Raw genomic sequence first — 14,476 nt, 5'->3', positions numbered from 1 at the left:
TGTCCGCCATGATGCCTGTGCCGGGTTAGTCAATATTATAGGTGTTTTTTTGCCCTCTTTAAGAGCTTCATTCATTTATATAGTTGTTTGAAGTTAAAAAACAAAACAAAAACAGCAGTAGACTAGCAACTTTTGCGGCATAATTGTGGTGCTGCAGCAAGAATCCCCCTACAAGAAGGGGTTTCTCTCCACAACTGAAATAATAATTACTAGTAAAGCGGCTAATTGGGGGAAATCTTGTGTGTGTGGATGGTGAGTTGAGGGAAATCATAGTAAAAAAATTAGGGTTAGTCTGTAAAACGAGGAAGAAATTCGCGAAGCAAACTCTCAACCTCAAGATGGGGTTAATAAATAAAACAATCTTTGTTTGAATTTAAGAACTTTAATTAAAGATGTTGAGAGTTTGCTTTGTGAATGTCTCTTCCTTATATTACAGACAAACCCCAACTTTTGGCTTTGATTTTCCCTCAACTCATTATCCACACACAATATTCCCTCAGTTACTCACTTTTCTAGAGATTATTACTTCAGTTAGTGGAGAGGAACTTCTTCCTGTAAGGGAATTCTTTCTGCAGCACCATATCATGTCACAAAGGTGGCTTGTCTACTGCTAATTTTTTTTTTAACTTTAAACAACTAGCTTCATTAATTTATACATGCAAGACCATGTAATATTTGCAGTTTTTAGCATGTTTGATAGTACTAGTCTTTCATCTTTCTTGTTATTGCTCTGTGGAGATCAAAATGTCTTGAATCTTTTCTATGCTTCACAAATGGAAAATTGCACTTAAGCTTGAAACTTAAATTACAACTTCTAGTTAACAAAATACCAAGGGAATGGAAAATTTAGCTCATTATAATATTATTATTGGGTTTTTGTAGATACAGTTCTAGCAGAAACCCATAAGGGTTGAAACGTGTAACGCGCATTCACAGCTTCCGAATATTCAGTGCGAACTGATTGGTTGAATGTTTCATTGCTAAGTACCATATTTGGAAACCCCTCGCTCTTGTTGTTCTAAATATGGTACTTAGCAAATCGAATATTCAGAAGCTTGTTTCCAAGCACGCAAGGGGCCGTTACACGTTTCAACCCTTATGGGTTTCTGGTTCTAGTTAAGTCCAGGCCCCAGTTTGTCGAAAGTCCTGGAACCTTTCGGCCCTTTTCGGGTGTCACAATTTCCTCTGTTTCTTAAACAATGAAGAGCTTTTCAGCCATCAAACTCCACAATCAATTTGCTTTTGTTACCTTGAAAACACGTCCAAAGACAAGCCTACCAAAATTCACTGTTTCTGAAGTGGCTTTTCAGGGAGATCTTTTGAGAAATGGTCCTCAGGTCGCAATTATTGTTCAAAGGACAGGCCAACTTTATCCGGTGGTTAACTTTCAATCTGTTTGCTGAGTAACCTGCAGGTCCATAAATGACAGGGAAAGTGACGGTGTCTTTACTTTCATGCAAACCTTTTTGTGTTTGGCATGTGTAAATGAATGACACTGATGCTTAGTGGTTCAGAAAGTGGAGTAACTGCGGAATACCTTGCCACCTTTGTTAGCATTCGGTGGCATTCTTTGAAGAACAAGTCAGGATACAGATATTATTCTTATCCAAATAAGTGGCAGGTTATTTAGGAGTTAAGTTCAGAAAGCTTTAAAACACCCAAGATAAGACTGATGCATTGAAGTTATGGGCTTAAAACTTCTTTCAGGGCGTTATGCTAGTTAAGAATTAACGTACACATCAATAAACTAATTTATCTCTCAGGTAGTATGTGCACTGTGATTGGCCAAATTAGTGGGCCGTATTCTACAGTACGGCCTGCTGTGCGGCTCGCTAAATTTGAAATTTTGATAAAACATTCTCTAGCAAGTTTTTCATTTCATTTCTGTTACATAAACTTGTGAAACTGTTTGAATCTTGCTCAAATATTTCAAACGGTCAAGAAGATTTCATTTTTCGGATTTTGACACAGTGATCTTTGTGGCAGTTGAACCTTCCACTTGACTTCAAAAAGGTTTCCTTTCCCACATGGCTGATTATGACAGAGATATAATAAACATCGATCTTACTAACATCATTTTCTTGGTCCATATTGTAAAATTACAGATAACTCGTTTTTTGCATTGATATATGCCCTGTGTGCTTCATGCTTGGGCCGTAGATCAATGGAAAAAAACTTGGTCCGTAATTTTACAGTGCAGACCTCGAACTTGGTTTGTTAGAGGTATGCAATTACAAAGTGTAGCTCTCCACTGCAAAGACACTTTACACATATTATTTTACACCAGGTAAGATTAGAGCACTCTATGTGTTCTTGCTTACTATTGCATATTATACTCCTTGTATAATTTAGGTATTGCGTATTATTTTGTATTTTTAACAGAAAATAACAGCCACTGCACAGATAGTCCAAACTATCATGACAAATACAAAACCCTGAAGAGGAAACTGAAATTTTTGCTTTATGTGAGTTGTTTAAGATGCTCTGTTATCAAAACATCTTTTGTTTTTTTGTAATTTCAAAGGTGTGTATGCATACTGCATACTAAACTAATCAGCTGTATCCATTGTCTAGAGGGTATGCAAATTTCTTTGTTGGATTAAGTTATTCCCTAATAAAAAAACCTTGCAAGATGTTTGAGGAACTTAGCATACACTTTGAGATCTTTAAGAGATCTTCAGCTACTAATGCATTTTGAAAAGATTGTTACTAAAGATCTTGGAAGTTTCTTGGGAATAAGAATGAGGGATCATTAAGGATCTGGTTTCCTTCTAATTATAATGTTTGTTACATCTTCTTAGGAACAGGAGTATTTCCAAGAAGAGCTGAGAAAAGTCCAAAAGAAACTTCTTAGGGTGTCAAGGGATAAAAGGTGCAGTTAAATGTTGTTGCTACTGAATGTTTATAAGATTCAATGACCAAAACAACATGGCGAAAGCCTTTGGATAGGGATGGCAGGAGTCAGACTGATTAAGGATGGTGCCTACTATTCTTACTGCACTTATGTTCTGCGCATCTCGAGATACTCGAGTTTCCTATCCGTTATGCTTGCTAATACAGGGATATTTTTGAGCGGTTTAAAACTCTCCGGAGAAAGTAGATCTTAGTAAGTAGTCTTGGTATCCAAAAAGAAAATTGGGGGTAACCATGCATTTTTGAGAGATAATAGACCTTTTTACCGATACGGCAGCCATTTTGATTTCTATTGTTTGGAATAGCTATTATGGGATGCCCAGAGGGCAAATACATATTAATTTTTGCCTCTGAGTATCCCATAATGACTTTCGAAACAATAGAAATCAAAATGGCCGCTGTATGTGCAAAAAGGTCTATTAAGCTTCAATTTGAGAAAGAACGCCATACATGGCTTTGTATTTTAAAGCTTTTTACAAATGTTGTTCATGAATTATCTTTGAAAAATGCGCGGTTACCCCCAGTTTTCTTTTTCGATTTCAATAACACTTGTTAAGATCAACATTTCCCACATAATCATAAACCGGGGCAAAAATACCTTTGAATTGGTAGGCACTGTCCTTAAACAGAGGTATCTACATGAGGTAAAGGTTAAGTCTGCTTATGAGCCAAGTGGCCCATTAGGCCGGAGCTTATCCTGGTTTCTGTAGCATCAGAAGCAACTAGGAATATTTCTTCTCCCCCGTGGATGGAATGCTAGTCCATCGCAAGGCTACCCCCAGCATTAAATTCGCCGGTACCCATTTGTACACCTGGTGGAGAGAGTGACCACGAGAGTAAAATGTCCTGCCCAAGAACACAACACAATGTCCCCGGCCAGGGCCCAAACCCGGATCTCTTGCTCTGGAGTCAAGCGCACTAACCATGAAGCCACCGTGCCTCCAACGGTATCTACATACATGAACTGTCAGCCTGGCTCGTTCAAAATGTTAAAAGTGGCAATGGACATGGAACTCTGATGACTGATCATTCGGCTACCATGCAGGAGGTTGTTGGTTGGAATCTTTTCCAGACAAAAACTTTTGTGCTAGTTATTTAAACAATGTTAGTCTGAATGCTTAACAAAGCTATGTTCCAACTCATTTAAATTAGACCAATAATAGTACACAAAGGCTGTTCATTGTCAAAAACAGTGTCGAGAAGGCAAGAGCAAACAGAAAAAGTATTTATGATTTTATCTAATCAAAACAACTCACAGCTAGAACGTGCTTGAGACAAAATGATTTTTGATAACTGCAGTCTAAGTACTGTCTTTTTTAATGAGGTTAAACAAAGTTTAACCAAGTAAACAACTAGGGGCGACTGCAGCCAATTGGTCGGTGGTTTTAGTATACTTGCGCATGCATGGAATACCTTGTGCTTTGGGCTGTATCGCTTATTTATCAGTGTGGCGGGAAGTAGAAGCATTGTGTGTGGAGCGTTTAGCGGTTTTTGTTCCCTCCCTTCCCACCCTCTGCTTTCCACTGTGTATCAGTGTGACGGGTGCCTGTTCTTCTCGGGGGCTTGGGGGCTCATGGCTGGGATGTCAGGTTTTTCGAGTCATCGGTGCAGTCTCCGTCTTGGAGCTGGCGGCCAATAGAGCCTCCAAAGAGCGACGATGTTGTTTAAAGATGCAATTTGGGCATAAAGTAGTTTTACAGTATGTCAATCATAATTTAGGTTTGTCTTTTTAGTTTCTTGTTAGACAGACTTCTCCAGTATGAAAGTGTGGATCAATCATCATCAGGTGAAATATAATGAAACCAAAAGCTACTTCAACTTGTATTAGTAGTAGTCGTAGGAGAAGTAGTATGCAGTAGCAGAGGCAGGAGTAGTAGCAGTGGTATTGGTAGTAGTAGTGGCAACAGGAGTGGTAGCAACGGCTGTGGCAGTAGCAATAGTAGGAGTGGTAGAAAGTAGTTTATTTCCACACATTGTGCAGCTTGTTTAAAGTTTACATGTTAAGTTCATAACTAAAATTTAATACAAAGCCATAACAGTATCCCTTCCATAAAATTACATGTAAAGCTATCATTATAAATTAAATACAATTAGGACGTCTACAAAATAATTTGCTCAAGATACATTCCATTGTCAAAACAATGATTATTATTAATGTAGAGATCACAAACCTCTTCAATACATCTTAATGCAAAGTGGCCACCATTTTAGTATTATTTTGTTTGCTTGCAAATTAGCCATTGTGGCCCCATTCTTAAACTTAAAATTTAAAATAGTATTTAATCCTGAACAAGGCAACAAGGGCTAATTTGCAAACAAAAATAATTTTATATTAATATGGAAGCCATTTTGAAATAGGGTATAAGGATAACATCATGAGCATAATTTTCTCAAGGAATTTGGGGGCACTTTAAAATATTAACTTATGTTTGTTGAAATGCCCTGGTATCTGGTTCTAGATTTATACTAATTTCCAAAGTTGTCATGTTTGAATCTGGAGTCCTTTAACAGAATAAACTTGCATTCTCAATATGTGTGGATGTCTGTTTTTAATAGATGATGATGGAACTGCTTCGTCATCAGGAGCCAGTGATACTGAAGGGTCCAAAGTATGTTTCCATAATACTCAAGAACTTCTTATTTTTTGAAAGCACATTTGAGCATATTCAAATGGAAAATGCACCATTAAATAAATTGTTAATGAATGGACAATTGATTATCTGGATAAGAACAAGTATCAAGACTTCAACAGATGTGATCATCTTTCCTTAAAATAAGAAAATGATACACACAATAGTTCAAAATAATAGTCATGACAAAAAAAATGTGAAAGGTTATGGTCATGTGATCTTTCTCTCCACAAAGTGTGGCATTTCATAACAAAATAAAATTAATGGCAAAGTAATGACAATGTTCTTCTACATGTAGTCCTTGGATAAGCTAACAGTAGTATCTGGTTTAGAACTTAGTTGTAAAACTTTGTGAGGCATTTAAAACACTGCTCCTTTTTATCATAGGTTTTAGTTGCAGAAAATCCCCAACCAGCCACCAGGTAGGTTAACTTATTTTTATTTTTTGCTATTGGAATTGTAGGTTATTCTTTTTTACTACCAACACTAAAATAATTATTCTTTACGAGACTTTGATTGTCAGACAAATTTTAACTCTTGTCCAAGGACACAGAGAGAGAGAGTATTTTGGCAAAGCTGAGTTGTCTTGGTAGTACCTTTTGTAGTTTTAAGTTTGGGAACATTTTAAATCTTTTTCTAAACTTAATTACCAGTATCATCTGTATGGTGCCACTGAAAACGATTTACAGTGTTTGTTGGTAGTTTTTACCATTTGTAACACTTGGCTTTTTTAGCCAATTTTTAAAACAAAATCAACAGTTCCGATTTGCATGAAATATTTGTTGCGGGACAAATACAAAAAATTAATGCAATGTTACAAAGTGAACAGAGCACAAAATAAATAATTGTTTTTGTCCGTATGGCCTCATATTTTGCATAACTACTACTGCAAGGATTACCTAAGCAAGTATAAATGATAATTTTTTGCTCCAAATTTGGTGACATGCTTGATGTGATTGTGCTTGACCAGAGTTTAAAAAGTTTACGCTGATTTGAGATACCTACACCAGTAATACACTCAACTGCACTTCGTTTAGCTACAGTTTGGCAAAGAGTAATACACATATTTGATAACGAAAAAAAAAAAAACCAGTTACTTAACCGAGCACGAGACCCATACTGGGGAATATTGGCCCGAGGTTGTGGCAATACCGATTATGCATAGCAATGTATGTACAAAAATGGCCATAGGCCAATATTCCCCAGTACGGTCCCAAGAAAATGAGGTTAAACTAGTAAGTTGTTTATTATATGGCATTGTTTCTTTGAGCAATCAGACACCTCTCCACTTGGTGAATGCTCCATAATTTTCTTCTTCCATCAGCAAACTTTGAATGGTAATCTTTTATATTTAAAACTAAATCCCACTTGCTATACTGGTAATAATTATTGTACTGTTGTAGTGAAGAAATTAAATTCCGCTTTTTTTCAAACCTTTTTGTCTTTTGCTCAACTTGAATTTCTTAGGAGCCATCGTATTGGTCCATACAGTAAAATCCCAACCGAAAACCAGCCAATCAGAATTCTCCATTTAGCCTGGTAATTGCTTGCCATTATTGTAAATAAACTGTTACTTTCCTTGCAGTCGACCAAAGAAGGCCCAAGCTGTAAACCACTCAATCCCATCAGAAAATCTGGGTCTATTTCCTTATCCTTCATCAGATGGAGCAAGCAGTGCAGTGAGTGAAGTATTGTTTTAGATACCTGTTCCAGCTATACCCTAAACACTGAACAAGAATTTATTCCAATAAGTCTTCAGAAGACCCCAGCAAATATAATAAACCACCGAAAGTCTGACATACAAAATCCAAGTGTTAATTTTTATCTTGTTCACTATCAAGATGCCACATCACTGAATTCAAATTTTTAAAATCAACCAAAGTTGGTATGCACTCACCAGAGAAGGGTTACAGAATGTAAGCTTTTGCATGTTACATCAGGAGTTTCAAGGAAACCAAAAAAATTAATACAAGACCTGCAGCAAAGTCGTACTGGCTTGTTTCTACAAGAGAAAAAAGTTAGTAATACATTGTAAGCAGGAAAGGCACTCTAGAATGATATAAGGGAGCTTAAGCAACAACAATGGCAACAGCAACAAGAACGTCACAAATTTGCATAATAGTAGGCAACAACAATCAGCTTTGTACGCACTGCACGTGCATCATTTTTTCACTTTTGTCCACTTCTTGGCCGTCGTCTGCAAAACAACAATGTGAAATAGCCAAACTTGAGGTTTTACGAAGAACATCAACACGTCATTTTCTCTCCTCCACTCGGACCAGTGTCATTTTTGAAGAACTACCACACCCTTGTCATCTTAAAAAGGTTGAAATAGTCACAAAGTGATTAAAATAGTATGAATTTTTATTTTGAGATGTCGCCGTCAGCGTTGCTGAAGCTCCCTATTAACAGGTGACAACTGTATGTGGCATCTTGCATCAGCATGAATGGATACCCCTGTTGCTCATTTGCAGGACTGTAGTAGGTACCTCTTCTGACTTTAAAAGGGCTGCTGGAGCTCTATCACTGCAAGATTGTTTCCAAAATTACAAATATAGACTTTGGTTGCACAAAGGAGAAGAGGTGGTTAACCTAGGAAGTGGTCATAAACTGTATCCTTAAAAATGCTTTCCTTGAAAAGGCTAGGGAAGTGCCAGCTGAGAGCATTGACCTACACAGTTTACTAATGTATTAATTATCAGGGCAGCAGCAAGCATTAATGTCATCCACTTTGTCTCTAGGGAGGTGAAGCAACGTCTGCATTGAATAAGAAGAGTATTCAATGTAAATATGTGAATAATGTAAGTACAAGCTGGGTATGTTAACTTTTAAGGCAATTTTACAAATTACAGTGCCACTGTGCCAAAAATAAATTCTTTTTTTTCTTCTTAGGATTTCAAAACTATGTTAAATAAACACTAAGCAACCATAGTTTTAAGTCTTGATCTCAAACAGAAACCTGTTTAGTTTAACTGGAATTTTCCTATATGTATTCAATGGTCTGCCATTACTAACTTTAAGATCTTGGAGAAAGCTGGATCAAGGATAAAATGCTTCCTATACATTATTGGCCGAGGGGTTGAAGTTGTTGGCCTTGGGTGATTGCACTTTTCTTGTCCTAAATTATTGCACTGATTGCAAAAGCCTCATCCAATAATAAGACTGTTTGTTTTCACCAGGGTAATCAATGTGAGGAAAGAATAAGTAAAAGGTCAAAATCAGGATACTGCAGTGCACACAGAACTGTTGTTCGTAATTCAAAACAAGGTTGGTAGAAACAATAGACCATATTCTTATACTCAGTTTTGGTCTTGAACTATCTTTCAATGGAGGCTTATGCGGGGGAATATATTAAAAAGTATTTGCATTTGAAAAGATTCCCCCGCATTAGTCTCCATTGCAAGCTAGTTCCAGTCCAATACTGAGAATACGAATATGGTCTATTTATCTTAATACAATGAGATACATTTAGTTTGGTGTCTGTCTTTGAGCAAAAACGAGCATCAAAAATCAAAGGATGCAAAAACATGCATCTGATTTCTCTAAACAAATTAAAAATTGTGTTAGGGATAAAAATGCTTAATTTTGTGTTCTTGGTGTACAGTAAGCTTTTCGTATTTCCCAACATGCATATTCTATTTTAGAACTCCAAACTGGTCTATTTTTCAAAGTAAGTAAAACACAGTGTTAAAAAAATGTAATGTAAATGTAATTTTGTGGTTCACTCTGTTTCTGATCCAGACTAGAGGATTCAAATTAGTATCAGAAAGTTAAATTATGGGTTTGTCCATTAACTCAGGGATTATTCCAGTGTTTTCATATATTCCTTTTTTTCTTTAGAAGATGTTACAAAATTGAACAAAATCTTTTTAAAAAACATGTTTGTTGACCAACTGCCTGCCGATGTTGCGTGATTTTTTTTTGTTGATTACAGCAGTGGCTTCATCTCCCAAACAACTTCATACGAGCTCAAAACCCACCCCAGATCCTCCCAGAGATCATTCATCATTGGTGGATCATGTAAGAAATATGCCGGATTTTAAATCTAAACCCTAGCAGTGTTGCAAGTCTTGGTTTATTTTGACCACTTGAAAGGCCTTTAAGAGTGGTGTATTTTGAAGAATGAAATAAGACGAATTTTCTGTGGATTTTTATTGGTCCGTAATTGGATAGTCATTCATGACTACCAGTGGCAAATTTACAAGATGGCTCTGGTTGTGAAGGACTTAATCAATGTACCAATGAGATACCTCATTGCTATGAGTATTTACCGATTGATCATGCAAGTTCCAAAAAGCTTATTTGCAGCTTTCTTTTTGCCAGCAAATTTCCACATTGTCGGTGATGTGCCATAACCGACCAATTAAAATGCCTAATTAGGTTTCATTTTTTTCCAATTGACTTGATTTTAAGACTCTAGTTCTTGCTACAGAGCATAAAGGAGATTTCTGGTATGTGTGTGGCACTGTATGCAAACTGGTGATGTGATGCCAGGCATCTTTTCTCCCTAAGCCTTTCAAGTACTGGAGAAGCCATACATAATAGCGGGCATTTTAGACAACTTAGCAATCGGAAATCGCGTAATTGTTTTCAATATGCAACTGCGTACAAGACTAGAAATGGGTTTATCTACCTGAGTTGATATGGTAAATTGATCATCCTAACGAAATTTGAATTTTTTAAAATAAAAAATGGGTGTCACTTCCCCACCAATAAAGCAAAACCACAGTTACTTTCGAAACTAAACCCCTTTATCCATTTTGAGCACAAAACTATGTATTGACAGTGTAATTGGCCAGTATTGAAGCCTTTATTGTAATCCAATGCAGCAACAGTTGGAACGCCTTCATCAACTCTCAGAATCAAGCAACCGTCCAGCATCCCACATGCCACAGGCCACTGAAGAACTTCCACAAGAAATGTTTAATGTAGATGACGAGGATGAGAGAGAAAGGTACTTGTCTGGGCATCATTTGTTTGTTTGTTTGTTATTTATTTGTTCGAGCAGGTTGAAGATTTGGCAGCTATTCAGCTGATGTGGACCTGCTATATCCACCCACATATACAGTACATGACAAAGGACAGCCACAACACCGGGAACTTCATCCCCTACTCTTCTTGAATAGCATGTGAATTCTTTAACGTCCCACAGGAACTTATGAACATAGAAGATGTTTGTGAGATGGGGCCTACGGTTTATAGTCCTTATCCGAAAAGAAGTGAAAGTCTAACCATTTGTGGGTGCAGTTGCAAAAGCAGCACTTTCTCCTCAGTTGTCTTAAGTCGACCTCCCGCATGGCAGTCTGGTGCTCAACCAACTCGCAGATGAAATCGTGCAATTGCAGTCAATTTTCCCCTTAGAATGGGAAAAACGTCACATTTCTTTGATTGGCGATCATCAGCCATGTTTTTGGACAAAAGAAAAATGTTTTCTTGAGAATATAATGTATTCCGAAACGATTACCGTGCGATAACAACATGGCTGCGTTAACGTTATCTTAGTTCAAGTGAAAACGATACAGAAGAAATTGAGGGTGTGAATGAAGATATGTTAAGTTTTAATCTACTTTATTATATTATCAGATAGTATGTGCGCTGTGATTGGCTAAATTAGCGGGCCGTATTATACAGTACGGCCCACTACACGGTCCGCTAAATTTAAAATTTCGATAGAACATTGTCGACCAAGTTTTTCATGTCGTTTCTGTTACAGTTACACAAGAGCCAAGAAGATTTTTGGGATTTTGACACGGCAACTTTGTGACAGTTGAACCTTCCGCTTTATTTCGACTAGTTTCTTTGCCAGCGAGCGGGATTAACCTCAGAGACATAATAAAATATCTTACTAAAGGCTCGTTTTCTCGGTCCGTACTGTAAATTACGGATCCTCGTTTTTCCCGTTGGGCCATAAATCAACGGGAAAAAACTCGTTCCGTAACGTACAGTACGGACCTCGAACTCGGTTATTAAGAGGTATGTAGTTGGGATTTTCTTTAGAATGTTATTCTCAGCCTGACAGTATGTTTACCTTAATAATTCAGCCCCCCACCCCCACCCCCCGACAAATTTCTCATAATAATCCGACTGTTAAGCTCTTAATTGAAAATAGTCATCATTGGTCATTTCTGTCAATGATGATGATGATGATGATGTTTTCGCTACCGCTGCACCAGTTGACGGCGACGACAATGCCGATATTCATTGTGATGATGATGTTGATGTATTTAACTGTCCGCTCCTCTGAGGGGCTTTTCAGATACAGATTTTGAGGATCCCAGCTGTTGTGCGGAAGACAAAATGGCTCTGCGCAAGCTGCAATAAGAAAAACCATGAATAGACCAATTCGGCTAACGCAATGTTGTACCCAATCCAAATCTCTCGGGGTTAAGATTCTTTGTGTAATGCATTTGCATGATAATGTAGCATTTATATGGAAATATTTGGAACAAACGTTTTATTCCCGCAGGATTTGAATTGGGTACAACATTGGTCTATACCTCCAGGTGGTAGCGTTAGCTGGAATTTTTCTCTACTCTTTTCACTATAACTTATTGCATTCTTTTTTTAGTGAGAACGAAGACTCTCCAGGATCCTCGAATTTCCATGGCAACATATATGAAGGCGATGATGATCTTGTGATTGACTTGCAAGAGTAAAAGATACCACGTGATCACAATGTCAATTGGCGGTGCCGAACTTTGAGTACATCTTAAGTGAGTCCGGTGAACAATAGGTTTGCAGGATGCAGTTAGTAGCACAGACACGTAACACCAGGAAGGATTGACCTTAAGGCCGAAAAGAAAAATAGAACAAGCTTTGGCTCTTAACCGCCTTTCAAAACAAGTAGTGAAGTACGTCCATCCTAATGCAATACAGAAAACCTGAGGGGCTTCACGATTTCACATTTGTTTTCAGAAAGGAAAGAAGTCTGCAAGAAACCATTTTCGAGTCTCTTTTAAAAATAACTTTTCATTCTATATAGTCATGAGTGAAATGTTTGCCTCGAGAATCGTAGTGAAAAGAGAGCGTAAGTTGGCAAGATTTGGGGACAAATCATGGCGTGTACGTCGAAGGAACATGCTTACCGAACCGTAAAAAGACTGATTCATAGGCTACAAGGTGTTAAGACTCCTAGTTCTTTTTCATCGATTTGTTTTAACAACAAATTGTTACTAAACTAGATTAGAGTATTAAAATCAGTTTAGCTCTCCACAAAAGAAGTTGTTTGTTTTGCCGGAGAACGGGGCGAAAAATTGTCCAAAATTGGAGGAGTGGTCCTCGCACTAATCTGGACAATTTAATCAATTTTTTCTCAAGGCTTCAACGGGATTCGAACCCATGACCTCTGCAAAGCCACACAGTTGGGAGCAGGTCAGTTTGTTGGGCTCATTTGTTCCCGTGAAAGGAGCATTAATTAACATTAACATGAATATAATGATTTCTTTCACGGGAAGGGTAGAGTGTGGCTTCACAGCACAGTTGCTACAGCATTGCACTGGCATTGGAGAAGGAATTGGTTCGAATCCCGTTGGAGCCATAGAATTTTTCAGGTGTCTCACGTGACGAGTAGTCATATTGGATTACTGAAACAAAAAGAAAGTATTTGCATAAAAATAGAGTTTAATAGGCCATTTCCGAGTTCATGTCTGCCTCCTCTTCAAAGCGAGTCTAAGTGCGAAGTTTTTGTTATGAAAATTAATTTTCATTCATATGTAAAGTAGAACTAATTACCATCACAAAAAATTCGAACTTAGACTCGCGTTGGTGAGGAGGCAGACATGAACTCGGAAATGGCCTATTACCGGAGGATTAGTTTGGTACACCATCATGGGCCGCCATTTCTTTGTTTTGGAACACCAACATGGCCGCCGTGACGTCATTTGAAAACGCTCTATAAAAAAAAAACAATTGCTTAAATTTTCCAGATAAGTGGAAGGATCACTTTCGTCTATAACACGCACTTCAAACATATAAATTTAGTCTTTTTTTTCCAGTTCGACCTACAGTAGCTTAACATACTTCAATGGCCCGTAGCACCCACGTGTCTCCTAGGGTTGATGTGGAGCCAATGTTAAATTTTAGCCTAATTCGGTTTAATTTAGAAATTATACCAGTGCGTCCGACTTGTCACGCGCACGGACATTAATTTAACGACTTTCAGACCATTGCGATTTTTATCCACACTGAAGAAGGGTTTTATGCCCAAAAAAGAAGTTTTGAGTTGATGTAGTGTTGATGAGAGCAATCTGCCTTTATTTTAATGCGTAAGTGTCACGTTTCACTTGAGAACTTTCCGTGGAACCTTCAATCGCACTCATTTTGTTAATCCTGTGAATACTTGTTCCTGTAACTCTTTGTCGAGGTTGCAGAATTTTATGATGAGATCAAAGCAAGTCAAATTTGAAATCAGTAGAGACATGGCCCTGTGAAAAGGGCGTTCGACGTTTGGCTCAAATCCCCATCAAACCAATTGAACGGGGATTTTAACCAATTTGTCTCTTGATAGTTCCAAATTCAGCTAGTCCTTTTTTTTTGTTTCCAGTTACTAGGCATTTATGCCGTATTGTGTATTGAATTGACACTTTCTATATCAGGGTTCCACGAGCAAGCAACTTTGTAGGATACCGTGTGCAAAGATGGGTCCCTAGGGCCCTTTCAGCAAGTAAAAAAATCAAAGTAAAGTCTGCTACGAGCCTAGAAGGCCGGCGCTTATCTCCGGTTTCTGTAGCAGGAAGCGACTAGGAGTATCTCTACTCCACCCTGGATCATCGCAGGGTTACCCCCAGCATTAAATTCGCCGGTACCCATTTATACACCTGGGTGGAGAGAGGCACCGTGAGAGTAAAGTGTCTTGCCCAAGAACACAACACAATGTCCCCGGCCAGGACCCGAACCCGGACCACTCGATTCGGAGTCGATCGCACTAACCATGA

At 37.9% G+C, this 14,476-nt stretch overlaps 1 protein-coding gene across 2 annotated transcripts; it reads left to right on the top strand.

Moving 5' to 3' along the window:
- On the top strand, positions 1–12,753 carry LOC138044391 (uncharacterized). 2 transcript variants are annotated; one of them, XM_068890910.1, is made up of 12 exons: positions 1–24; positions 2,383–2,465; positions 2,802–2,872; positions 4,647–4,699; positions 5,470–5,522; positions 5,931–5,965; positions 7,129–7,222; positions 8,285–8,344; positions 8,723–8,810; positions 9,478–9,563; positions 10,373–10,497; positions 12,112–12,753. In XM_068890910.1, the coding sequence occupies exons 1-12, from the start codon at positions 9–11 to the stop codon at positions 12,197–12,199; spliced, it is 852 nt and encodes a 283-aa protein (XP_068747011.1). In that variant the 5' UTR covers positions 1–8; the 3' UTR covers positions 12,200–12,753. The 2 variants fall into 2 exon arrangements, with proteins under 2 accessions (XP_068747011.1, XP_068747012.1); XM_068890911.1 differs by having other exon boundaries at positions 9,481–9,563; positions 12,112–12,337.
- The last annotated feature ends 1,723 nt before the right edge of the window (positions 12,754–14,476 follow it).

This window comes from Montipora capricornis, chromosome 4, assembly GCF_036669925.1.
Source record: "Montipora capricornis isolate CH-2021 chromosome 4, ASM3666992v2, whole genome shotgun sequence".
NCBI classification, from domain to species: Eukaryota; Metazoa; Cnidaria; class Anthozoa; order Scleractinia; family Acroporidae; genus Montipora; species Montipora capricornis.
Note: the sequence above shows the minus strand (reverse complement) of the source record. Positions and strands in the feature narration are given on the sequence as shown.

What these genes read in the sequence shown, in the direction of transcription:
- LOC138044391 (XM_068890910.1), top strand. An exon ending in AATCCCCAACCAGCCACCAG is followed by an intron (nt 5,966 to 7,128) that starts GTAGGTTAACTT and finishes CTTTCCTTGCAG; the next exon opens with TCGACCAAAGAAGGCCCAAG. An exon ending in CAGATGGAGCAAGCAGTGCA is followed by an intron (nt 7,223 to 8,284) that starts GTGAGTGAAGTA and finishes CTTTGTCTCTAG; the next exon opens with GGAGGTGAAGCAACGTCTGC.